At 42.3% G+C, this 22545-nt stretch overlaps 1 protein-coding gene across 3 annotated transcripts in view; it reads right to left on the bottom strand.

The window, feature by feature from the left end:
* Nucleotides 1–22545, bottom strand: part of ABCC4 (ATP binding cassette subfamily C member 4 (PEL blood group)) — a gene marked incomplete at both ends in the record, with an annotated part of 194785 nt that overhangs the window by 79280 nt on the left and 92960 nt on the right. For all 3 annotated transcript variants that reach the window (XM_084235702.1, XM_084235701.1, XM_084235700.1), the window contains one exon: nt 21089–21235. In XM_084235702.1, the coding sequence (XP_084091828.1) occupies nt 21089–21235 (147 nt within the window). The remainder of the gene's footprint in view (nt 1–21088; nt 21236–22545) is intronic.

Below are 22545 nucleotides of genomic sequence, written 5' to 3' on the forward strand. Positions count from 1 at the left end.
AATTTACTACTTGAGAAAGACTTCTTAGGCCAAGCCTGTCAAAGAGAAAACAGGACAGGGGGTATATAAACTGTAAATACATCTAAACATGGTTTGCGTTTGATCTAATTTTCAAGTGCAGGACTGAAAAAGAGGATGCAGACCAAGGAAAGATGACAGGAGGAGCCCAGCAGCAGAGAAGCTTGCATCCCAGGCACAGGACCTGCCCGCCAGGAAAGTCCGCTCAAAGTCCCAAGGGACTCCTCGCTACCCATGATTTACTGACTCAAGAAAATAAAGGACTCCACTTCTTCACACCTGTTAGGATGGTACTAATAAAGAACAAACAAACCAGAAAACTGTTGGTAAGGAAATGGGGAAATTAGAACCCTGGTGCCCATTGGTGGGAATGTAAAATGGCTGAGACTGCTATGGAAAATAGTATGGAGGGTCCCCAAAATTATAGTCCACAAAGAATTACCCCATGTGATCCAGCAATTCTGCTTCTGGATATATACCCCAAAGGGAAAGGAGGGTCCTAAAGACATTTTCACATACACAGGTTCATAGCCACAAGATGGAAGCAACCCAAGGGTTCATGGATGGCTGAATGGAGAAGCAAATTTTGTATATCCCAAAATGGAATATTACTCAGCCTTTAAAAAGGAAATTCTAACACATGCCACTACATGAACCTTGAGGACATATGCTAAGTGAAACAAGTCAGGCAGGCATAAAAGGACAAACACTATATGATTCAACTGTCATGGGTACCTAGAGTAGTCAAATTCACAGGGAGAGGAAGTAGAATGAGATGGACTAGGGTGAGGAAGAGAACAATTATTGTTTAACTGGTACAGCATTTTAGCTGCAGAAGATGACAATGATTTAGAGATGGGCAGTGGTGATGGTAACAGAACAAGATCAATAGACTCGATGCTGCTGAACGGTATCATTAAGCATGGTGACTACAGCAGATTTTATGTTATATATATTTAACCCAAGTTCTAAAGTAATTTTTTTTAAAAGAAAGTAATGGAACATCACAGCTCCCCTTCTCTCAGGATCTAGTCTATCTGTCATGTACATCTACTCCTGGTGACATTAGAATGTTTAGCTCCACACATGCATGTCACACCCCTGGTGGCACAAAGGGCCGCAGAGGCTGTGCCAGTCGTGAGGGCCACATCCATGGCCCTCCTGGTGAGGAGCAGAGATGTGTGCACACAGGGGGACCAGGAGGCTCCAAAGTCCCAAGCAAAACCCCAACTCCAGACCGAACATGAACGGCTGGGAGGTGGGAATAGGTGCAAGGAAGTCACTTTCTGCTGACGCAGAGAGTGGTGCCAAAGACCAAGAATGCGAGGGCCCATGAGAAGGGAGAGCAGAATGTGTTAAATGTTCTAGTCTACAAAGCAGTGGGCAATCTTTAGCAAATGCCACTGCAATTTGCCTTTTGCAAAAAGGTTTTCTACAGCTGATGTTGTTGATCCCACTTCTTGCCCACTCCCCAACAAAGTTTTTCAAGGTAAAATGCAAAGGAGCTATATAAATGGAACCCAGCCCTACTGGATGGCCTCCTGAAGTCAACACAATCGGGAGCCATTAAAGCTGCCCATACTCTGCCACTGGACAGTCCATCAGACCCAAGAAGCAGTCTCTCAATTAGTCATAATACCCAAAGCAGGATAAAACCCTTTGGAAGAGCTAACAGCCTTTGCACTCTCCAAGGCAATCATATACCCTAAAGAACAGGACGACAAGAGGAACAGCAGAACAGGGCACCAGGGTGTCTCAATGGAAGAAGAGTGAAGTGTATCCAGAGGGAGGTGGAGACGGACTAGGTTTGAGTTTATAGGAGGAAAATGCTACACACTGTTCCAGAAAGGAGTAGGAACATGTACTGAAGGAAGCGTGAGCCTGAGAGCCACTGAAATAGCAGAAAAGACACCTGAAACTTGCTGGCAGGAAGAGAGGAAAGGATGTGCCAGGTGAGGCTAGAATTTGGGTTCTGGGGGGATAGGGACAGAGGAGGCAACACCAAATCCCAAAGGGAACAGCAAGTAGATATTGTGCCCAGAGCCAGGGGCCTCTTTCAGAATATACATAACTGGTCTGCTTCTGTCTAAACTCTGAGGGGTGAGGGGACAGACCCGAAATGACTATCTAGCATGGAGAGACTTCTGGGCCCAGTTTCATTTCATGGAAGGTAGCAAATGTTATCTGTTTGAACATATTTTTAAAGGGCTTTAAGTAAAATCATTAGTTAATGAGTTGTTTTTATTTTACCTTTTTTTTTTTTAACCACACTGAAAACATAGCTCAATATTTTCTCCCTCACGTGGAAACTGCTTAAAAACCTTTGCACAAGCCTTGAAGGACATCAGATCAAGGGAACTCAGGATTCATTCCCCTACTTCACTTACCAGGAGCCCGCCCCCGGGAGACAGAGGTGCCAGCATCGTTCTAGCCATTAAGCCATTTAAAAATTGTTTCAATTTTCGCTCACATGATAGTTAACTTATTAGCTAAAGACCTGAAGTAAACGGGAGCAATGATGCTCGTGCAAATAGAAATTATAATTTCACAAACTTGACTCTGAGTTTCTTTCCCTATACCTGACGTTTACTATAAATTTTAATGATACTCATAATTCTCATGCCCCAAACCAAACTTAAGAGGCTGACAGTATTCTAAACAACAATGGCAGAAAGAGAAAATATTTGGGCAAGCATAATTAATTTGATTTTTCATTTCTGAGGCATAAAAACTACGCAAAAATGTGTGTAATTGCAGAGATGTGCCGACAAACTGCAGCCTAAAGCCATTACTTATCTCATAGACATAAAATATTAAAATTCCATTAGGAAAATACCCCCCTAGTTGAGGGCTGAAAGAATCCCAACCAAGAAAGCAGCTTCTCCCTGTAGTTCGATTTCAACCTACATTTTAAAATACATTAAGTAAAATCAAGACACGATGGATTTAATAAATGTCAGTAAATGATGATATTCCCAAACATAGTTTTATGCAAAGCTCACTTAAGTAGAAAAATGATGAGATACTTTTATAAATACTTAAGGGAGAGCAGAGCTTGTATTACTGGGGTAAGGAGATTTCAAATTAGAAACAACAGCTGGGGCACTGTGGTTTGGGTAGAGAGTAGCATTCTGGAGGGTATCCCCAGCCTGAATTACCTGGGGAGCCAGACAAGTCAAGTTCTTAACTGATGATAATGAGGCTGGATTCCTCAAAGATCCAACCTCAAATCAAAGGCAAAGCGTCCTCTGGAAATATGCTGACTTGGGGAGGACCTAGAATGCCCTTGCATTTTGAGTTAAATGTACCTCTTTTGAGTCTTTCAACTCTCAACCTGCTGGGGTGAAAAGAGGGAGTGGAGAACCAAACACCCCAAGACAGTTAGCCCAGGGGATGCACCTTACCAAGGTAACACTGCACCCAATAAACCACAGCCAGACAGCTCATCCACACCTAAAGCACAGCAAGCGCCTTTCAGAGGGCTAATGGCGCAGGCCCCGGGTTTTGAATTTTGCATTAAATCATGTTTAGAAAAATCATGATTTACTGACATTAAAAATTCATTGTTTCAGTGACCTAAATGCAAAGCGGTTTCCTTGATAGTGCAGAAAAGCACCTCCCACTTACTTCCTGACAGGTGAAACCTGGAGCTGGGTTGGGGGACGGGGGCAGGTTCAGAGTTTGCTCTGTGGAGAGCAGGAGGAGGTCCAATGCACCCCAGTGGAGGACCACGGCGGGCTCAGGTGGCAGGCGTGGTGGGGTAACACGGCAGGTAACACACACCTGGGAGAAGTGAACCTGTGGCCCTAAACCATATAGGGTGCTGAGAACCCATGTTACCTCAATAAATGAGAAAGACAGAGACAGAGAGTGATTGATTCAAGACAGGCAGAAGCTGGGCACCACTTCTTTTCAAGGCTGTCACTTCACAGCCTGCCAGCTACCCACTGCTGCCCCCAGAGGTTCCTCCCTCAGAAGGACCCTCAGGAGGAGGCCAGGGAGAAAATATCCTCTGTCCGTGCACCTCTTTCTGAAGTATTAATCACCGAGCATTAATTTGTTACTACACACACACACAAAAGCCCTGCTTGTTTTTCATTTACTTGGTACATAGCACGTATTTTTAAAAATAACATAGGAAATGAAGTCCATATTTTTAATTCTAGGTGGCAGAATTAATAACGTCCAAGGGATGGTGGAGCAATAATATGAAATAAAATTCCTTTCCGTGTATTAAGGGAAGAAGCAGTAGAAACACGAACAAGAGAATGTGGTGTCCGCAGCTGACTGTACTTCTTATCCTGCAAGAGGGTTTCCAGGCCAGCGCACCTCACTCAGCGGGGAGGAAGAACCCCGATTTGGACAGGCCCCTTCCAGAATATTCTTCAAGACATGATGTGGACAGTGAGGGCTCTCACTTGGTTCTTTTAATAAGAATCATTTTAGGAACTCGGCCTAACGTGCTACAGAGAATTCGTTCATAAGACGCAGGTCTTTGATCTTTGTGGCTTTGCATGTATGTTTTCAAAATTTCTGGAATGCACCCAGGGAGGCAAACTGCTTGACAGAAAACACTATAAATATCCAAATAAATAAATACATACAAACATCTGGAACCCTGATTAAGCACCAAAGTTAGGTTTTTGTTTTTGTTTTGTTTTGTTTCAAGAAAGGGGGGCGAGGGGAGACCCACTGAACAGTATTTTTACTTTTATGGAAAAATGTCCTATTCTTTTCTCATGATAAACCACCTTTGACACTAAGAAGAATTTTTAGAAAGCTTTCTCTCCTGTAAGTTGCATGGCAAGTGAAGCCTGCCTCCCCGCAGAGGGATGACTTAAATGTCTTTTTTCCAGAATGAAAACTTGACTGCAATCTACACCAAAAATAAGCAGAGGTAGATGAATAGCTACAAAATATTAGTCATTGTTTATAACTACAAAAATAACTCCAGGCAGTATATTCATCTGTTCTGGAGTTCCAAATGAAGTGTTCCCAGTACAGATTTCAACTCATTACACAATAATTTAATGGGATGAAGGTATAATAAAATATGCTGGTTTTCTCCTCTTTATGAGGTGCTGTGAACAGTAATCAAGAGGGCAAAGACAGAATCTGCCAGAGTTATAAGTGACACAATTAAATTAAAGACAAAGAATCAATGGCTGAACGTGGTGAAGTGTGAACTAGGAGTCCAGTAATGACAAAACCTGTGACAGGTTAAAATACCTTCAAGTTAAAAAATTAAAAAAAAAAAAAAAAAAAAAAAAAAAAACAAAAAACCAGGGCCTCCCCGAAGGCACAGGATTATTTTAAGTCTCTCGCGCTATCAAGTTATCACTAGCCACTGCGGTGTGAGTTCCATCCCCCACCAGGGAGCTGACCCACTTGGCGCAGCAGACCTCTCCTGTCTCGCCTGCTGCTCCCCTCAGCAGTGTATTTCAGTAGATCCACCTGTTCTGCTCCCCACTCTGTGTCTGGTGAATCCTCTTACCCCTTCTCGTACCTCTTGTCCTATACCCCAGCTCTTGTATGCATAAATAAAATAAATCTTAAAAAAAAAAAACCTACAGAATAATAGTCTTCTGGGCATTCTTTCAACACACACAAAAAAAATCTAAGAACTATGAACAGAGTCGAAATTTCTATGCTTGGGGACTGGGCTTGAAATCTATACGAAAATCATTTAGCTGAACTTTATTAAGACAATCAGAAATTTTCTAAAGGCAGGTCTGCAAGTGTCTGTCCAGCATTCCCGGTAAAGCTGGCAAGGAGGGTGGCAGCAATATTCTTGGGCTGGATTATGGATTCTCATGGCTAATTGTGGCATACTGGTTCTTTCCCCTCCAAATGCATATTCCACCCGGAATCCCCATCTCTCCGAGGGTATGTCTGCTATTGTAACCTACAGGAACAAATACTCCTCTCCCTAAGAGCTATGCTGCACAAGCTCTTCATGCATAATAGGGAAAATCAGGCTTCTGCAGGACACCAAAGCCCTTTCAGACCATGACCTTAACTGCATTCCTTCCTGGCAATGGAAACTCGGCCGCATTAAATAATAGTATGCGTGCAAAGAAGCCACTCACACAGGGGTTCCATCTCCTGGCACTCGCGGCTCCACTGGCCTTGGAGGGAGAGGAGTGTGTGGCTCAGCACTGAAAGGTTTGCTTAGCACAAAGTCACCTCTTACGTCTGAAAGTGCTAATAATTTTTTTTAAAGATTTATTTATTTATGCATACAAGAACTGGGGTAGATGCCAGAGGTGCAGGGGGTGAGAGGATTCACTAGATACAGCGTGGGGAGCAGCAGGTGAGACAGGGGAGGTCTGCTGCACCATGTGGGTATCTCCCTGGCCGGGGATCGAACTCCTGCTGATAGCTTCATAGGTTGGTCTAAATCCCTTGCACCACCATGGAGGCCCAGAAACTGCTAATATTTTCATCAGGAAGACGTAAGAGAGCTTGTGTAGCCCCCCAAGACAGTACACCTGTAGGTAGCCAAGCAGAGCGGGGGAGCCATCAAAAGCAGTGAGATGTCAATCGAAACCTTAATGGGGCAGAGAACCCAGCACAGCACTTTTCCCTTTTTCAGCTCAAAACACAGTATTCCTCATCCCTGGGCTTTTAGGTTGATTTCCTTTTCACTGTGTTTCTAACCTTTGGTCCAAATGCAGTCTTTGTCACCCGGCTGTCTGTCTAGCGTGTGTCCTCAAACTCGGCAGAGAATACAAAAAGGTTCAAGAGTCCAACACTTTCAGAATCTTCTGAGGTGCAATAGGTACAGAGAGAACACGAGGTATCCTGGGAATATAAACCACACGGACAATCTCGCCAAAGACCGGCATTTACACAGGGGGCGGGGAAGATTCAGGACATTTTTGATAAATAAACCTTTATATTCCTCAGCCAAGACTGAAAAGGAGCTGAGAAGTAAGATTAAGGGGGACTGGTCAAAGACCACAATGTGGAGTGACTTCAGGCCAAAAAGGGGAGCTGGGCCAGGCATTTAGGGAGCCAGACCCACCCCCCAGCAGCAATGCAGGCCTCATCGAGGAAAACACTTATTTCCACATGTCTGACTTCTTAAAAAGACAACCAAAACAGAAAGGCGCCTGGAAGCCCTACATTTACAGCAAGGAACAAAATGATGGCTTACACTATATATTTACGATAAAGCAAAGAAGAAAAGAGGAAAGTGTTTCAGTATTAAAGGTCGATCCTTGTATAGATTAAGTAATAAGATTTCCTAGACACAATTTTCCTGCGAATTTCCAAACATTGCTTGACTTCAATAGCGGAGAAACAAGTGAAAAAAGGCAAAACACTAACATTGCCACAAAACAATGAGACACGGGTAGTTTAACAGAGAGGATGGAGGAATCTTTGACTTTTCCATTACCATAATTTGTGAGTAGGGAGGGGGTAGGCTGCTGAGAGGTGAACCATGTACGAAGGCTGAGTAAATCAACAGAAAAAGAAAAAAGGTGTTTTTAAATGGAATTTCACATCAGTAATGTGATCGGCCAACAGGAGAATTCACTCAACCTTCTATGCACCTGTGTGCCCCCATTTCTTGAGACCCACAGAGCAGATGGGTGGGATTCCAGTACCGGAGTCCTCTTGTGGGACTCCCAACAGCAACCTTCTCAGATCTGCATTCTGTCGCCACTACAGTTCCTAAGACTTCTGACCATGTCATCTCCCATTCAGAGCTCACAGGAGCCCTGTCAAACACCGCATCTTCCAAATAGCCCTCATGAAGCTCATCTTATACGAATGATTAGACATCTTGGAATGGGCCTGAGAACTTACACACACTCTCTCTGTCTCCTTCAAGTTGGAAAAAAGGGCTCACACCAAGTGCTGTGTTTTCTGGAAACAGAAAAAAAAAATCTTCCCAGGAAAGCTTTGAATGTCAAAGAGCAGCTCCCCATGATAGTATGATTCCACATTATGTCTTTCTAATACCAAATTCTATACATTTCAGAACATTTTCCTAATACATGATCAGCTAGGAAGTTACAAAAACTTGACTCTAAAAGTCCTAACAAAAATGAAACAAGTTACTAAAGACATGTATATACACCCACATTTATTGCAGCATTATTCACAACAGCCGAGACAGGGAAACAACCTAAATGTCCCTCAACAGGTGATTGGGTAAAGATGGGACATAGGCACACAATGGAATATTATTCAACTTTGAGATGAAAGGAACTTCTGCCATTTGCAACAACATGGATGGACCTTGAGGACATTATGCTAAGTGTGATGAGTCAGAGAAAGATAAACAGATCTGATCTCATTTATATGTGGGATCTAAAAGCACTGAACCCATAAAAGGAGAGCGCATGATGGCGGTTATCAGGCGCTGGGGGTGGGGGAATGGGGAGATGTGGTTTAAGGATGCACACTTCCAACTAGGAGGTGAAGTCAGTCCTACTGGCTACTACACAGCAGTGACTACAGACACAGAACCTCATTCTATCCCTCAGACCTCACTGTTCCCAACACTAGAAATACTCTGTGCCACAGGGGGCAGCACGCACTACAGTGTCAATCATATTACAATGGGCGCATATCACATTATTGTGCTGTACACCTGAAACTTAGTGTTATATGTCAAATGAAAACTCAGGGGTAAACAGGCTCACCAGGCGCTGTGAAACCCTCTTGCCACGTTGGGGTCATGAGAAGTAGCTGGGGTGAGGATCTAGTTTTCAGAAAGAGTAACCTTCGCTGCAGATCAAAATTCTCCCCCACCCCATCCCTCTTGCTCTGGAACTCATTTCATTTGCAGATGTGAAATCCTTCTGAAAATTGGCAAAAGTCAGAAAGTTCATGTGGAAATTGGATAAACAGAATGAGGAAGGGACACGCCAAGGGGTCGGAACAATTTCTCACTCTCATTTTGGTGCCTCAAGTCCTGTATACACAGAAAATATTTCTGCTCAACAGGGATGTAACCTTCCATGTCACTGGAGCTACTACGGGAAACGTTAAGTTAACCTTTTCCTCAAGAGCCGTGATTACTCTGTACAAGATTATAATACCTAAAAATGGGTGACACATCTTTAGAAAATGCCCATATCTGGTTACCTTATGCAAAATTCCCAGCACACACTGGCATATGGAGACGCTTCATCAACGCGGAGTTATAATCTGTATGTTGGTTGATGATTTGGGGCAATCTGGTTCTTTGATGTCCAATGACAGGCATCATCTCTCTTATGGATCCCACAGAAAAGCCCACAGGGACAATAATGAGGACTGGGCGGGAGGTGGGCCCAGGCCTGCCCAGCACAGCACGGCGGGAGGGGTGGCAGGAGCTGTATCAAAGAGCTCCTGGACGGGAGGGTATTTTGATAAGTTTAAATTGTCAGATGAATTTACGATGCTGCCGCAAGACAGCGAGGCCCAGGGAAATATTCCAAATTTATCATACTTTGGGCTGATCTTCAACTTGATAGGGAAACTAAAAGCACGGCCAACAGATAAAACCTCTGTCATGCAACAGATCTCTGAACGGTGGAGGGTATGGAAATGCCATCATAAAAACCCTCTCCAGTCTTTAGGACTGGTTTTCTTTTTTTTTTTTAAATCAAACTACATGTAAAGAATTTCTTTCTTTTTTTTTTTTTTTAAATGAAGTCACTCGTAAGTGAGCTCCATAGGACAGGGGCATCATTGGGTTCCAGAGCTAAAGGTCTCTCACGTGTTACTGAGGTTAAGTAGTAAGACTTGGGACTAGTTCAGGGCTCCCTGTCTAACTATCCACACAACTACCTGGTAGGTAGGTGTGAAACTCACAAACACCTTGCACACCCTTAGGTCTCTCGACTCCAAATGCGGTACTTAGTCACATACCTCAGTACTGTCCCACCCAGTCAGCAGATGCTAGCATTTACATTGTCAGCTTATGAACATCACTGGACGGCATGTTGAGAAGAGTTACATGTGTTCTGTTGGGTTCCTTATTCCTTCAGCTGCTTTTAGAGATATAATCTACAGTGTAGAAGGACGAAACAGGAACCTCACTCTCTTCCCAGATTGCATTAGCCTTAGTTCATGCCAGAGGAAAGTTCTGAAGTCTCAGATTGTCCATCTGATAGAAACACAGGACTGCCCAGAATTAACTGGAGTGAACAAACCACAAAATGTCTCTAAAGACATCCCATGAATAAAACTGGAAGGTTCGACAATCTAAAAGTGCCTTTAGGTCAAGTTTAATTTTCACTTGTGAAATTTATCATTTTTCATGCTTTTTGATAAAGGTGAATACAGAGAAGTTCTACATTTTGACCAGCTAGGGCCTTTAAAAAAAAAAAAATCATCATCATCTTAAGTTCCTGCTACTCTTAAGAAGTCTATCTGCTTCCCTGGAATAATTCCAAAGTTCCGTTTAAATATAACTTATTTTATAAAATTTCAACTGTCTTTCCTTAATTACACAATAGACTTCTGTAATAAACTTCAGCCGTATCATTTTCAAACAAAAAGTAAACCAGATGTTTGGTACTTATATGCAAAATTGAGCTCTCATAGAGAAACCAAATTAAATTAAAATGAACTCCGGAATGAAGCTAAGCCCCGTTGAAAACAAAAACGAAAACAAAACAACCAAACAATCAAAAAGACACACTCTTGATTTTGCTTTGTGGCATGTTAAGTCTCAGTCCTCCATCCACTTTTCCTTGCATCTGCAAACACACACACACACCCACACACACACACACACTCGTCCTCTACTCTACACTGTTAAATCAAAATTAGCATATGCATTTGGATTTGAATTTTTTTAAGAGCCCCCAAAAATCCTAAAATGTCATCATGTTACTTAAATGATCCAAATCCATCAGTGTCAGCTACTGCTAGGCACTGTTTTAAATACTTTACACGGAGTAATTCTCTCCGTTCTCACACACCAACATGCAGCCACCACCACCACACAGAGTTGAGGCAGAGAGAGGCTAAGTAACTTGCAAAGTCTGTCTGAGGGTGGCAGGGCCAGGATTCACACTCAGATGGAATGATTCCAAGGACTGTTCTCTCAACCACAATGTACCACAGATCTTAAATTACATGGTTCAAAACCACTATTGGAAAAAAATCACTCCCCTTTGAGGGAAGGGACAGTCAAAGGTCACTTCATGTGTTGGCTCATTTTTTTTTTGTACGAAATTTCACATCTCTTTTGTGGCATCCAAAATATGAGTCCTATTCTGGTATGACAACCCAAATGAAAAGAAGACTTTCTCACTCACACACTCCCCACTCCATACCACCGCAGCTCAAGGTAAGTGTGTGTCCATCCAGAGGACCTTGATAGGCCAGGGAAGTGATGGGCCCAGCTATTCCAAAGCTGAGGTCCTACCAGAACCGGACATCACGGCGTATCAGTCAACATCTAAACACCCTGTACAGTAACAGTTTCATAATAACTTCTGATGACAAAGTTCTCTTTCATCTGCCAGCAAATTAAAAAAAAAAAAAAAAAAAAGCCACGGGTTTTAACAAAAATTTTAAAACCTCAGTGGTTCTCCAAATCTACAAAGTTTTAATTTTGTCAAATACAATTCAAACCTGCATCTCACTAGAAACTTTATGGTCTTTGACATGGCACAAGTCAAGAGGAGAGGGTATCTGAGAGCCAGGCCAATGATGTTCTCTAGCCCCAGAGAGTCTCCCTTGTGAAAGGAGAGTTGATTGGGTAGAAAATTGGGCATCAAGAGGGAGCTTCTCCATTGAATATTTAGAATTCCCTAATAGAGGAGGTAAATCCATTCACCTGGCTGAAAGACTCAGCTGATGATATGATAAATGGCTGATTGCCTGGCTCCCATTTTATTACTCTGGCTATTTATGTCAACAACCATTTAATTTTGAAGTCAAGGAAGAACAATTTTCTAGTGACACTGATTACTCATCATCTTGAAACGTGTGTTTATTTTCCTTTCATTTACAGGACTATGTCAAGACTAACATTAAAAGTTGGCACCCAAAAGAAATACTTCTGCCTACATACAACACAGCGCCCCATGGACCTCATTAAACCCTTTCTGACGCCCTTTCCATTTTAATGCTAAGTTAAAAGGGAGAATGCAGCGAAGATTTATAATAGCACAAGATGTGATTTTAAGATGTTACTACCATCTTATCCTCCCAAATGGGAATAATAAATATACAGTTCTCCCAAAGGAAATAAATTTCATGACTCCAGGTTATTCTGATGCCAACATAAGAGAAAAAAAATTTTCAGATTCACAACATACGAGAAAACCACCATTTCCTCCTTCAGCTATTTTTAAATTGTCAAAGGTAGTGAAAAAAACTCATCTGTGATTCTGACCTCATCTCAAAGCTCGGGTGCTGATGTATATCCATGGAGTTACATATGTGAGAAAATACACTTAAGGTCAAGTCCACATATACCAAACCTATGCAAACATCTGTGCAGGGCAGAAGTGGATGCCTTGTTTTTTCTTACCAAACCCTCAAAATCACTCGTTTTTGATTGTATGCTTCAATCAATCAAAGCAAGGGATGACATCAGTCACCAAAGCAAAAGAACAATTCCTAAAGCCATTTCTCCTTTTTGACTTACATATCCCCAAATCAGAGACTCGGGCTGAAAATTAACCAGGGCACATACACTTATTCCTGCTGATGTACCAGCCACATGCTGCTTGAGAATGCCAGTCTCTTCCAACTACAGACCCAGATGCAGGGTTCTCCTATTATGAGAAGCAGCAGTATATAACTGCAATAATGCCTGGATAAAGATTCTAGACTTCCCAGGTGTACAAGAGGTTGAAACATTTACCCATGTGATTAATTTATTAAGATGCAAGCAGAGAGAGAGAGAGAGAGAGAGAGAGAGAGAGAGAAACATTTCTAGAACCAAGAACTTGATCTGATGATAGCTTTTCACTTAACCACTGTCTTAATAAACTTCCACCCCAAATCGTACTTCAAAGCTGGTTGTCTACTAGATATTATGTGTTTCTACTTAAATAAGTGAGAGGGTTCTGCAAGGCTAATCTTAGTTAAAAGAAGACTCGAGTAAAGTGCTCATAGGTAACTCCATGATAATATTACTGATGGGGAGTAAAGTCTACTTAAAAAGTGCCTGCAACTCACTCTAAGAAGTCTGCAGGAGGTGTCTAGATACTAAAAAAAGGGCAACACTGGGAACATCAGACTCCCTCTTGTCTCCCTAGGACACTTCCCAGAGATGTCTCCAGTACCCAGACATCCCCTGGTGAGTCAGGAGAGCGTTCCAGTGTAGTCAAGAGTCTGGTTAGATACCCGTTTGAGTTGCTGGAAGCTGAGAGATTATGATCTTAAATAAAGAATCACTTACTTTTGTTTCCCAAATTCCTCTCACACTTCCACTGGTGTGATTTCATTTTGCCAACAATTCACCTTGAAGTTCCAGGAGAACAGTTTTTGGGAATTTTATGAAACCAAGGCCAACCACTTATGTAATTTTTTATGAAAAAGAAATACACCATGGGGCTCTGATTGTAGGTGTGTGAGTATGTGAGTGTGAGTGTGTTTGTGTGTGTGCGCGCACACATGTGCTGTGTTTATACGTGTATCGAATCTCCATTTTCCACCTGTATTAAATGTTAAGTCTGTATCTTTTCAATATGGAATCATAGACTATTGACACTGGACAGTATTTTAGTAACAATTCACTGTGCAATTATTTAAATTTGCAAACACCCTGAAAACAGATGACCACTAGTAGGTAACCAATACGTGCTGGGCGAGTGAAAAGGCCCCCTCCCTCTTCTTATATATAGAACCCCAGGGCCAAGTGAGGAGCCTGGCACAGCTATCCCAAGCCATGTTCCCCATGGAGGTGGAATATCACAACATCTCAACCACCTGTCCGGGAAATTTTTCAATGTCTAGTGAGTTTTCAAATGGACTGATTTCTCCTCTTGATTTCTTCAGGGCACGTTGTTTATATGATAAAACTACAAGTTACCATAGATTCAACCCACAGATGCGCCAACTTTTGTCTTCAATGCACAATTAAACCCCAAGGACATGCAGTGGGGGGTCTGATGGCACGATTTCCTCCAAAACAGACAACAGGCCAACAGAAATTGGGAGAGTCCAGTTCCTCGAAGCACAGCTTCCAAAGAACCAACACACTTGGTTTTCTCTTCATACCTTCACACTTCAGAAGCCAAGTCCACCATAAATAATTTATTCCATGTAGTGGAATCTATCCAGTTTATTTTTGCAAATAAGTTCTTGAGACACATTCAATTTCATATAAACACCAAGTATGAGACCAAAAGGGTTCAATGCTAAGTCCCATTGTTCTTGACGGGTGGGGCCTGGCAAAAGGCTAATATGTTCCTGAAACGGTCCCTCTTCCTAGTCAGCCAACACATTTACTTAAGCAGCTACAAAGTGCCCACTCCTGTATGACCCGTATGACCGTGTCAGAGGACTCAGCAGGAAAACAACAGATGCCCACGGTGAGGGCCTTAAGCACAAGGCTAACCCAAGACAGGCTGCAGACACCTGAACTATAATTTCACTATTGTTTTTACAAGTGCTATCAAGATCTGATTTAAAGCACAACCAAATTTTAAATATTATGTGAGATAAAACTCAAACTGAATGCTGTAAATATCTGCGTTTTCTTCATGAAATATATATAATAATAATGTTTATAATAAAAGAAAGGGTGGGAAGAAATGATAACAAGATATGAAGACTCCAGTTAGAAAATATAAATCAAAGGTCTCCCCAGTGTCACAGGAGAGCTTCCAAATCACATCTTTGAGGGGAAGCACTCGTCCCTGTAGCAAAACCACAGGGAATTTCAACGCCACAAATCCCCATCGACTCCCACTTGGTCTCTGCTATATATTTATTGATTTGAATGCCTGCTGAAATAGGCCCAGAAAGACAGTGCCTTCCCCCCTGGAGACGGCCGCACACTAGCAATGGACTCTTGTCATAATATTGTCATCAAGATACCCTCATACATTTTCTGACTGCCAGTCACAGAGAACTCCAAGGCTGAAGTAGCAGGCGGGAGGGGACATGAAATGACAACATCTGAACTATCCTTTCACACAGCCCGTGAGGTCATGCCAAATTACTGAGGCTATAACCCCAGAAACCGAAATCCTGCACAGTGACTGGGTTTTCAGTCAGCTGAAGGCTAGGACAACACAGATGTGAAACCGACAAAAACGTAGGAGTTGGGTGACATCATAGCCACAAGATTTCAGACTGAGGAGGAGAACTCACATCGTATGAGGTGGACACATCCCAATCCATATATTTTTGGAAAACAAAAAACACAATCAAGTAAAACATCATTCTTCAATTTCCTGAGCTGGCACGTGATTACCATGTTGGACAAAATGAAAGCTCCCCAGCACCCCCCCCCCTTTTGACATCTCACTAGACAACCACAGAAAGACAGACACAGGGCTTTCTGCTACTAGATGGTCAGGATCTCCACAGAGGATTGTCACCAAGGGAAAAAAAAAAAACACATGAATAAAGAGTAATCAGAACATTCTAATAGATTAAAAATGTCCACCCAAATGGCGCAATATTTACCAGCTGCAGACAAGTACTAAGGTAATCCCCCAGCATAGAGATTACTGACAAAACAACAATACTAATCAAATATATGTAACTATGTAACTATTTAAACTTGTAACAAAGGCTTTCACGATAGTATTAGCAGTAAATGAGCAACTCCCATAAAATATGACTTAATATCACCCTGATAAGAGTTTAAGTACATACAACCATTGTTATGTGAAAAAACATTATTTTTAATATGTGACAACTCACAGGATTTAATTACCACACCTACTTCAAACTATTAGCTGTTTCATTCAAACCTGAAAAAATAATATTTGTGGAGCTATTGAGAATCATTATGATTGATGCAATCTTTTGTGTTAGACCCTTTATAGTCACTTGCATTTGTTATTGTTAACAAGGAAAAAATGAAAAGGGAAATGTGTGTTTTTGTTTTGCAACAGAGCTTTTCTGATGGTGACTAACTTCTTCCTTTGAACACAAAAAGCCTCTCAAACTAACTAATGTACATGAAAATACCTTCCTATGACTTGCACCAAGCAAGGAAAGGGGAGAAAAAAAAATAAATAAGAGCCTGCAGGACTGAAGCCAGAATTAAAAGCAATCTAGGCAGATGAGGACATGAAAGCTGTCACGATAGTTGTTATTCTTATTCTCAATTTCTCACAGCTCATCTGCTCTCAAGGAAGAAAACCCCTAGTTTCTTTTAACCATATCCACAACAGATCTCACTTGAAAGGAAACACAGTGAGTGATTTGGCATGAATGGGCACATTACCAATTTTCCGGCATCGCTGCTGAATATTTATGTCAGTGACGAATGATGACAGTGGAGAAATATTTGAACATGAAGCCTGGCCTTGTAAATCGTCTGAATGATGCTGTCAAAACAACACCTACCATAAATCAGAGGTTTTAGGACCAGTATTTCTTGTTCGAACATGCTACCTGCTCAGCAGAATCACTTGTATGAACAGGCATAGATTAATGTGTGCTAAGCAGAGCCACCTTAGCTCCGAACTCACAGAGCTATAATTTAACAGGCCTATTATCGTCAAGGTAATTTTGACAGTGCTGGAAATACTACACTTGTTTAAAAAAAAAAATGCATGGAGCACTCACTCCACTGGTCATTTGAACTGAATAAACAGATAAGTATCCCTGCAATTAGCATTCTTCTCCACGGATGACTCTCCCTCTTCTGGCAAGACAGCGGGGGCCTGTTGACAATGGATTTTATAAATTATAGAATGAGACAGTGTTTCTGACGGTACAAAAAGGCTCGCCATGCGGCTTTTGGTGCACTTTTCACTTCTCCACGAGTTAACTGGCAACAGGCAGTGGATGCTGAGGAGTCACTTTCTAAGTGCAAGAAACAGAATAATGCAAACCTCGATGCTCTCCTTCCCCGGCCCCTCCCTCTCCCTCAACTCCCACACATGCACATTCCACTTTGGGATAGTCTGTGTTTGCGAGATCATCTACTGCGTCTCATTCTCCCTTCGGTCATGTTGGAAATGTTCATCCTTAGGGCAGTTCTAGATGTTTGATTAGGGAACTACAAGACTGTCTCTGTAAAACATTAGCGCTCCGTTTCTCTCTCACCTCGTCAATGTCCACAAGTACCTACCGGGCTAACAACGACAAAAGAAGTGAGGCTGTTTCCTTTTCTCTTCTTGGAGGGTTTTTTAGTCCTTTTTACTCAATCGATAAAGAGGAAAACACAGTGTATGTGCATTTACACTGGATGCATACACCAGGGAACACACACACATACAAAACAGGGCAGAAAAAAAAACCCCGTGGTGTGAAATGAGCACATTGGCCACCGTCCAGTGTTAACTGTGCCCTTCTCCGAGAACAAACAAACACCCAGTGACACCGGTGGCTCTATGTCTGCAAAGCCAAATTAACAAATTGAAAGCAAATAAACAACTGTTTATCTGGAGCCCGGTCCCTGATCTCAGTCAAGTGCTGTGCCACTGTAATTAGGCATGAAAACACAAGACAGTCCAACACGCATCCTGTCCCCAGAGCAGAGGGTTTCACTGCGGAGCAGCCCTGATGAGAAGAAGAAAATGCCTCTGCTGAAGAGGAGGCAAATAACAGGCAACTGTGGTTCTATTTCTGCCCTGAAACTCGTGTTAAAGAGGAAAACAAAAACAGTCTACACACGCGCTCATAATCTACCCTTTAGGATTACAATCTAGCTACCCCGCCTCGGTGTCCGCGGCTGTCTTCTCCCCCAACAAGGTGAGAAGGTGTCAATTAAGAAATGCAAACAACCTTGTCTGAAAAGCTGGCTCTACCTGGCTAACACTTTGTTTTGGATACTTCTTGAATAAAGAGTTCGCATTTCATACCAACCATGACTGTGCTTTTAAAATTCCACATCGACATGACAAGAATACCAAGATCCCAACTATAAAAAAAATGGAAGCTCCAAGAAAGCTGTAAAATAAAACCCACCAGATTTGGCAATAAGCTGGGTGCCCTTCCCCGAGAGCCCTGCATAACAAAGGCCATGCTGCCCTCTTGTGCCAGAGGAGAAAAAGTAAATGAATCCCGCCCATGCAAGGGAAACGCAGTCACATTTACAATAGGAATTGTCTCTTCATCTTGCAGCAACTTATTGTTGACCTGGGATTTGATCTGACAGAAGTTAAAACAGGGCCACGGGAGAAGCAGATGTGGACCAGAGGCGGAGGCCTCTGCAGCCAACAGCACGGGACACACCGGTCCTGTCTGCCAAGGCACCGTTCACCTGCAGGTGCCATCAAAGTGCGCAAGAGAAGCGGCGGCTGAGGACTGTCAGCTTCTTCTTAGACACGCATGGGACCAATACTGAATGCACCCAAGGAGGAAAACTGGAGGTGGATGAGGTAAAAAGAGAAGAAGGAAACTAGCTTTTGCCATCCTCGGGCCACCTGCAAGTTGCATCCCTCTGTACCCAAATCCAGACCTAGAGAGCATGGTGCCAAGTGACATAAGTTCAGAGGGAAAAAGACAATCACCCTGTAATCTCAGCCATATGTGCCAAAGAAAGAAACAAAATGAAAGAACTAAAGAGAACTCTTAAAACTAAAATAGTCGTTGCCAGAAAGGAAATAGGGGGTTAGGCAAGTGGGGTAAAAGGGAAGTGAATTGCAGAGTGAAAGGTGGAAACTAGGCTTCTTCTGGTGATGCACGAGACGCCGCCCATCGAGAGACTGATTTATAATGCTGTGCCCCTGAAACGTGTCCCGCGCGATGAGCCAACATGCTATCTCAATTTTTAAAACTTTAATGTTTTTGCCCAATTATCTTAGGATCGACCAGGTCATAAAAGACCAGAAGACAAATAAGGTATCAGTTTATATATACAAACTTCCTGCTACCAAACTTGTTAATCTAACTTGAGGAGATGGAGCTGTCTTATAAGCCCGCCATCTGGCACAGTGACGTGTACCCAGAAAAGCCTCCTGGCCCTTCCCAAATCCAAGAAACCGAACTTGGGACTCAGGTGGGGTGGCAAGAATTTCAGACTCCTCTATGGAAGGTTCTCTGTTTAAGTGCAAAGGGTTTCTTTCTTCCTGGGGATGTGGAAGGAAGCATGGCAGGGAGAGGGCACATGTGGGCTGGAAGCATCCCAGAATGACTGCAAAATACATTTGTACCTTTCCACTGTAGAGGAGACATGTTTAAAAAAATATATCATATACCCATTCAAGTATAGACAACCAATGAGACTGACCTTGAGGCACAGTTCATAGCTTTTGGCTTGTTCTTCCCCATAATAAAAATTTATTTTAGTCCAAATGGAAATTTTAAATGGACCACCTAACAAAAATATTTTTAATTGAAAAAAAAAAGTTTTTATGCTACCACATAGCTAGTAAATAATTTAGTCGCTCAATATTTTGGGCAAACTAGGTCTATCTTTGGAGTATTTACTGGGACTTGTAATTTCTTGAAGGCAAACAATTCTGCTAAACAGATTGAGAAGGAAGCAGGCAAGATAAACAGGAGTATGCTGCCGAAAGATTAGTGACCTCCAAGACTCAGGCTTGGCCCAAATCCTTAAAATGCATATACATTGGCATTTGGAGAAGCCAAGAGGTCTTAAACACGCAGAGCTGGGTTAACTGTGGTAACGAAGGTTTCTGAGGCTGGGTAACAGAACTTTATGACTGCAGTTTTCAAATCAACTAGCAGAGCAGAACAGCTGCCATCACCTTGGAACCAGCATGTAATAAGACCAAGTCGGTGTGGGCCTCCTTGATTTCCCATTCCATGTGCTTTGCAGGGACTAAACAACCCAACCACTGCTGAGTCCTTCCACATGAGATGCTTTCCAGAAGAGATTTCATCCCCACCAAGATCTTGGGAAACCCGAAGGGCAGTCATTGTTTGGTTTCTCTGGTGAGGAAGTTCCCAGGTAGTTTCATCCTGCCCTGACCCAGTGCCAGGCCCTGTTCTAAGCACTGTGGATAGCTTCCCACTTAATTCCCGAAATATACTGACCAGTAGGTGTGGAGCATAGCCCCCCTTTCCAAATAAGAAAAGCGAGGCATAGAGCAATGAAATGACGAGACAGAAGCAGGATGTGACTATGACCAGCTGTCACCACTAGTGACCAGTTCAGGCAGGAGGCTCCAGAGTCTGCACTTTTAACCACTTGGAGATTTACCTGCTCAGCAGTATCCACATGCAATGGCCTTGGTCGCCGGTAGGTAAGTGGCCAGGCCAAGGCCACACCTGTGCTCCCTTGCAGGGGTGGATGCTGATGAACCAACTCTTCACAGGAACCCGGGGCAGGAGGTTGCCTTCAGAGCCAGCAAGGATGAAGGCGTGGGGTGAAGGCGTCCCCACTTGGAAACCACCAGGAACACTCATCGCATGAAACTGACTCCTGCAAACCTACCTGGCAGGTAGGACAAAGCCTCTAAAATGTAACCGAAAGCCCACATGAAAAATACAGAGGTAGAAAGGATTATTGAAAAGGATGATCACATTTTGCCAGTCCTGGGTTTTAATCACGACTTTCGGTAACTCTTTGTACTTAGGGCATGTGCAAGAGCCGTGTGGTGCCAGAAACAGCTGAGCAGTAAAACACACACCTGCCTCACGGAGTGCGACTCCTTGACCTCGTTTAACGCTGTGGACACAGCCCTCAGGCAGTCACTACATTGAAACACATCTGCACTATTTCACACATCACACAACAAATGGCTTCCACAATCACTCTGCAAAGTGCACATCCGTTTATTTTTACACACACACAAACACACACACACATTAGAATAAAGACAGAATGCCACCCCCGCCCCCCACCATGTTCACATTTTCTTTGGTAGAGACAAAGACATGAAGAATCAACAAGTGTAGAGATTTTCTCCCCAGCATCTGAGACCCCGTTTTCAAATACTGAAATGTAATCAGATACGAAATGTCTTAACAGGACATATTTTACTGAGCAATGTGGGGTCTGACTTACCTATTGGATTTCTATCGAAGAACAATACTGGAGCCCTCAAAATGGATGCAAACATTTTGTTGTGTAAAATCTGGGATGAACTAACAAGGACATGGAACACCAGCAGTGATCTTGCTATGCCAAAGAGGACGGTAGCTGCGGTTAAACCTGGAAAAAGAGGCGTCGCTCAGAAAGACTTTTCTTCGATGGTATGTCAGGCATTTTATTTTATGTCATAAAGCATGTGGATTCTGTAAGAGTCAATCTATTCACAAGATCCATTTACCAAGAAAATAAAATAACTTGTCTCTCATTAAACAGAAACTACATAAGGGGTATGTAGTTATCAGGTATAAACTACAATTTCATTCTGGACTTTCCTCATTCAATGATAATGAGAAATTCAGCCATATGAAAGCAAATTATAAAAAATATTTGATCTTCCTTCTCCACTTACCAAATGTTCTTATTTACAACATGTCCCTTAATCGAAAATTGCGGTATGACTTAATAACAGAATGTGAGTGAACAAGGAAGAGGAGAAATGATTTCCTTGGAGCAAATGCCCAAGTATTTAAATGTCCATCATATGAAGTTGCAAATGGAAATCTCTTAACTACCTGAATTGCAAGAAAATATAAATTATCTTTTAACATACAATGACTAAACGATCCTCCCAATGTTTCATAGAAACAGGAAACATTTTTAAAGGCACATAATCACTTACAAGTGTTGCTTTATTAATAAGATACAAATGAGAACTTGCTATGAACGTAAAATTAATAAAACAGCTCCTCCAACATCTCTTGAACTCACAATGTGAAATAAAGTGGGAATAACTTCTATAGTAAATATTCCATCAATTACTTTTTTCCCTTTTTTCCTCTTCAGATGACACAATACTGTTATTTAAACTCTGAAAGCCATTCAAATTCCTCAATTCCATCCACGGCATTTTCCTCAGGCTGCCATCACCCCACATGAATACATAATAGGACCATTTTCGACTTCCTTTTGGCCTCACATCGTCCACCAATTCAGAAGGTAAACAGCTAATGGATTTACATTTCTGAGCCAAATGATCAACAAAATAAATACCAAATTTCAATGAGCAGGGTCTTACAAAGATAACGCACTCTATCTTTGCAGAAAGCTTGTATATGCATTTCCTGTGGGAATATTTAAAATTTTAGATGAGCATTTCTTTTAAAAGTATGTAATGCTACATATATTCCAAGCACTCTGGTGAAAGCACAGTGCTGTGTTAATATTAGCCTGGCAAGCCAAATGTTAAATTAATCACACAGTTGGGAACGCGATAACATTGTGATCTCCAGGTAAGAAAGAGAAGGAATCCTAATTCCCAGACACTGGATTTTTCCCTGCTTAGCTTCCTTCTTAGGTAATTAGTGAAGCCCAAGAGATGAGCAGTATGGTGGAGGGAGCTTTGCATACCTGCAAGGGAATAATGCTTTTAT

Source organism: Talpa europaea (assembly GCF_964194135.1).
Source record: "Talpa europaea genome assembly, chromosome: 6".
Lineage (NCBI taxonomy): Eukaryota > Metazoa > Chordata > Mammalia > Eulipotyphla > Talpidae > Talpa > Talpa europaea.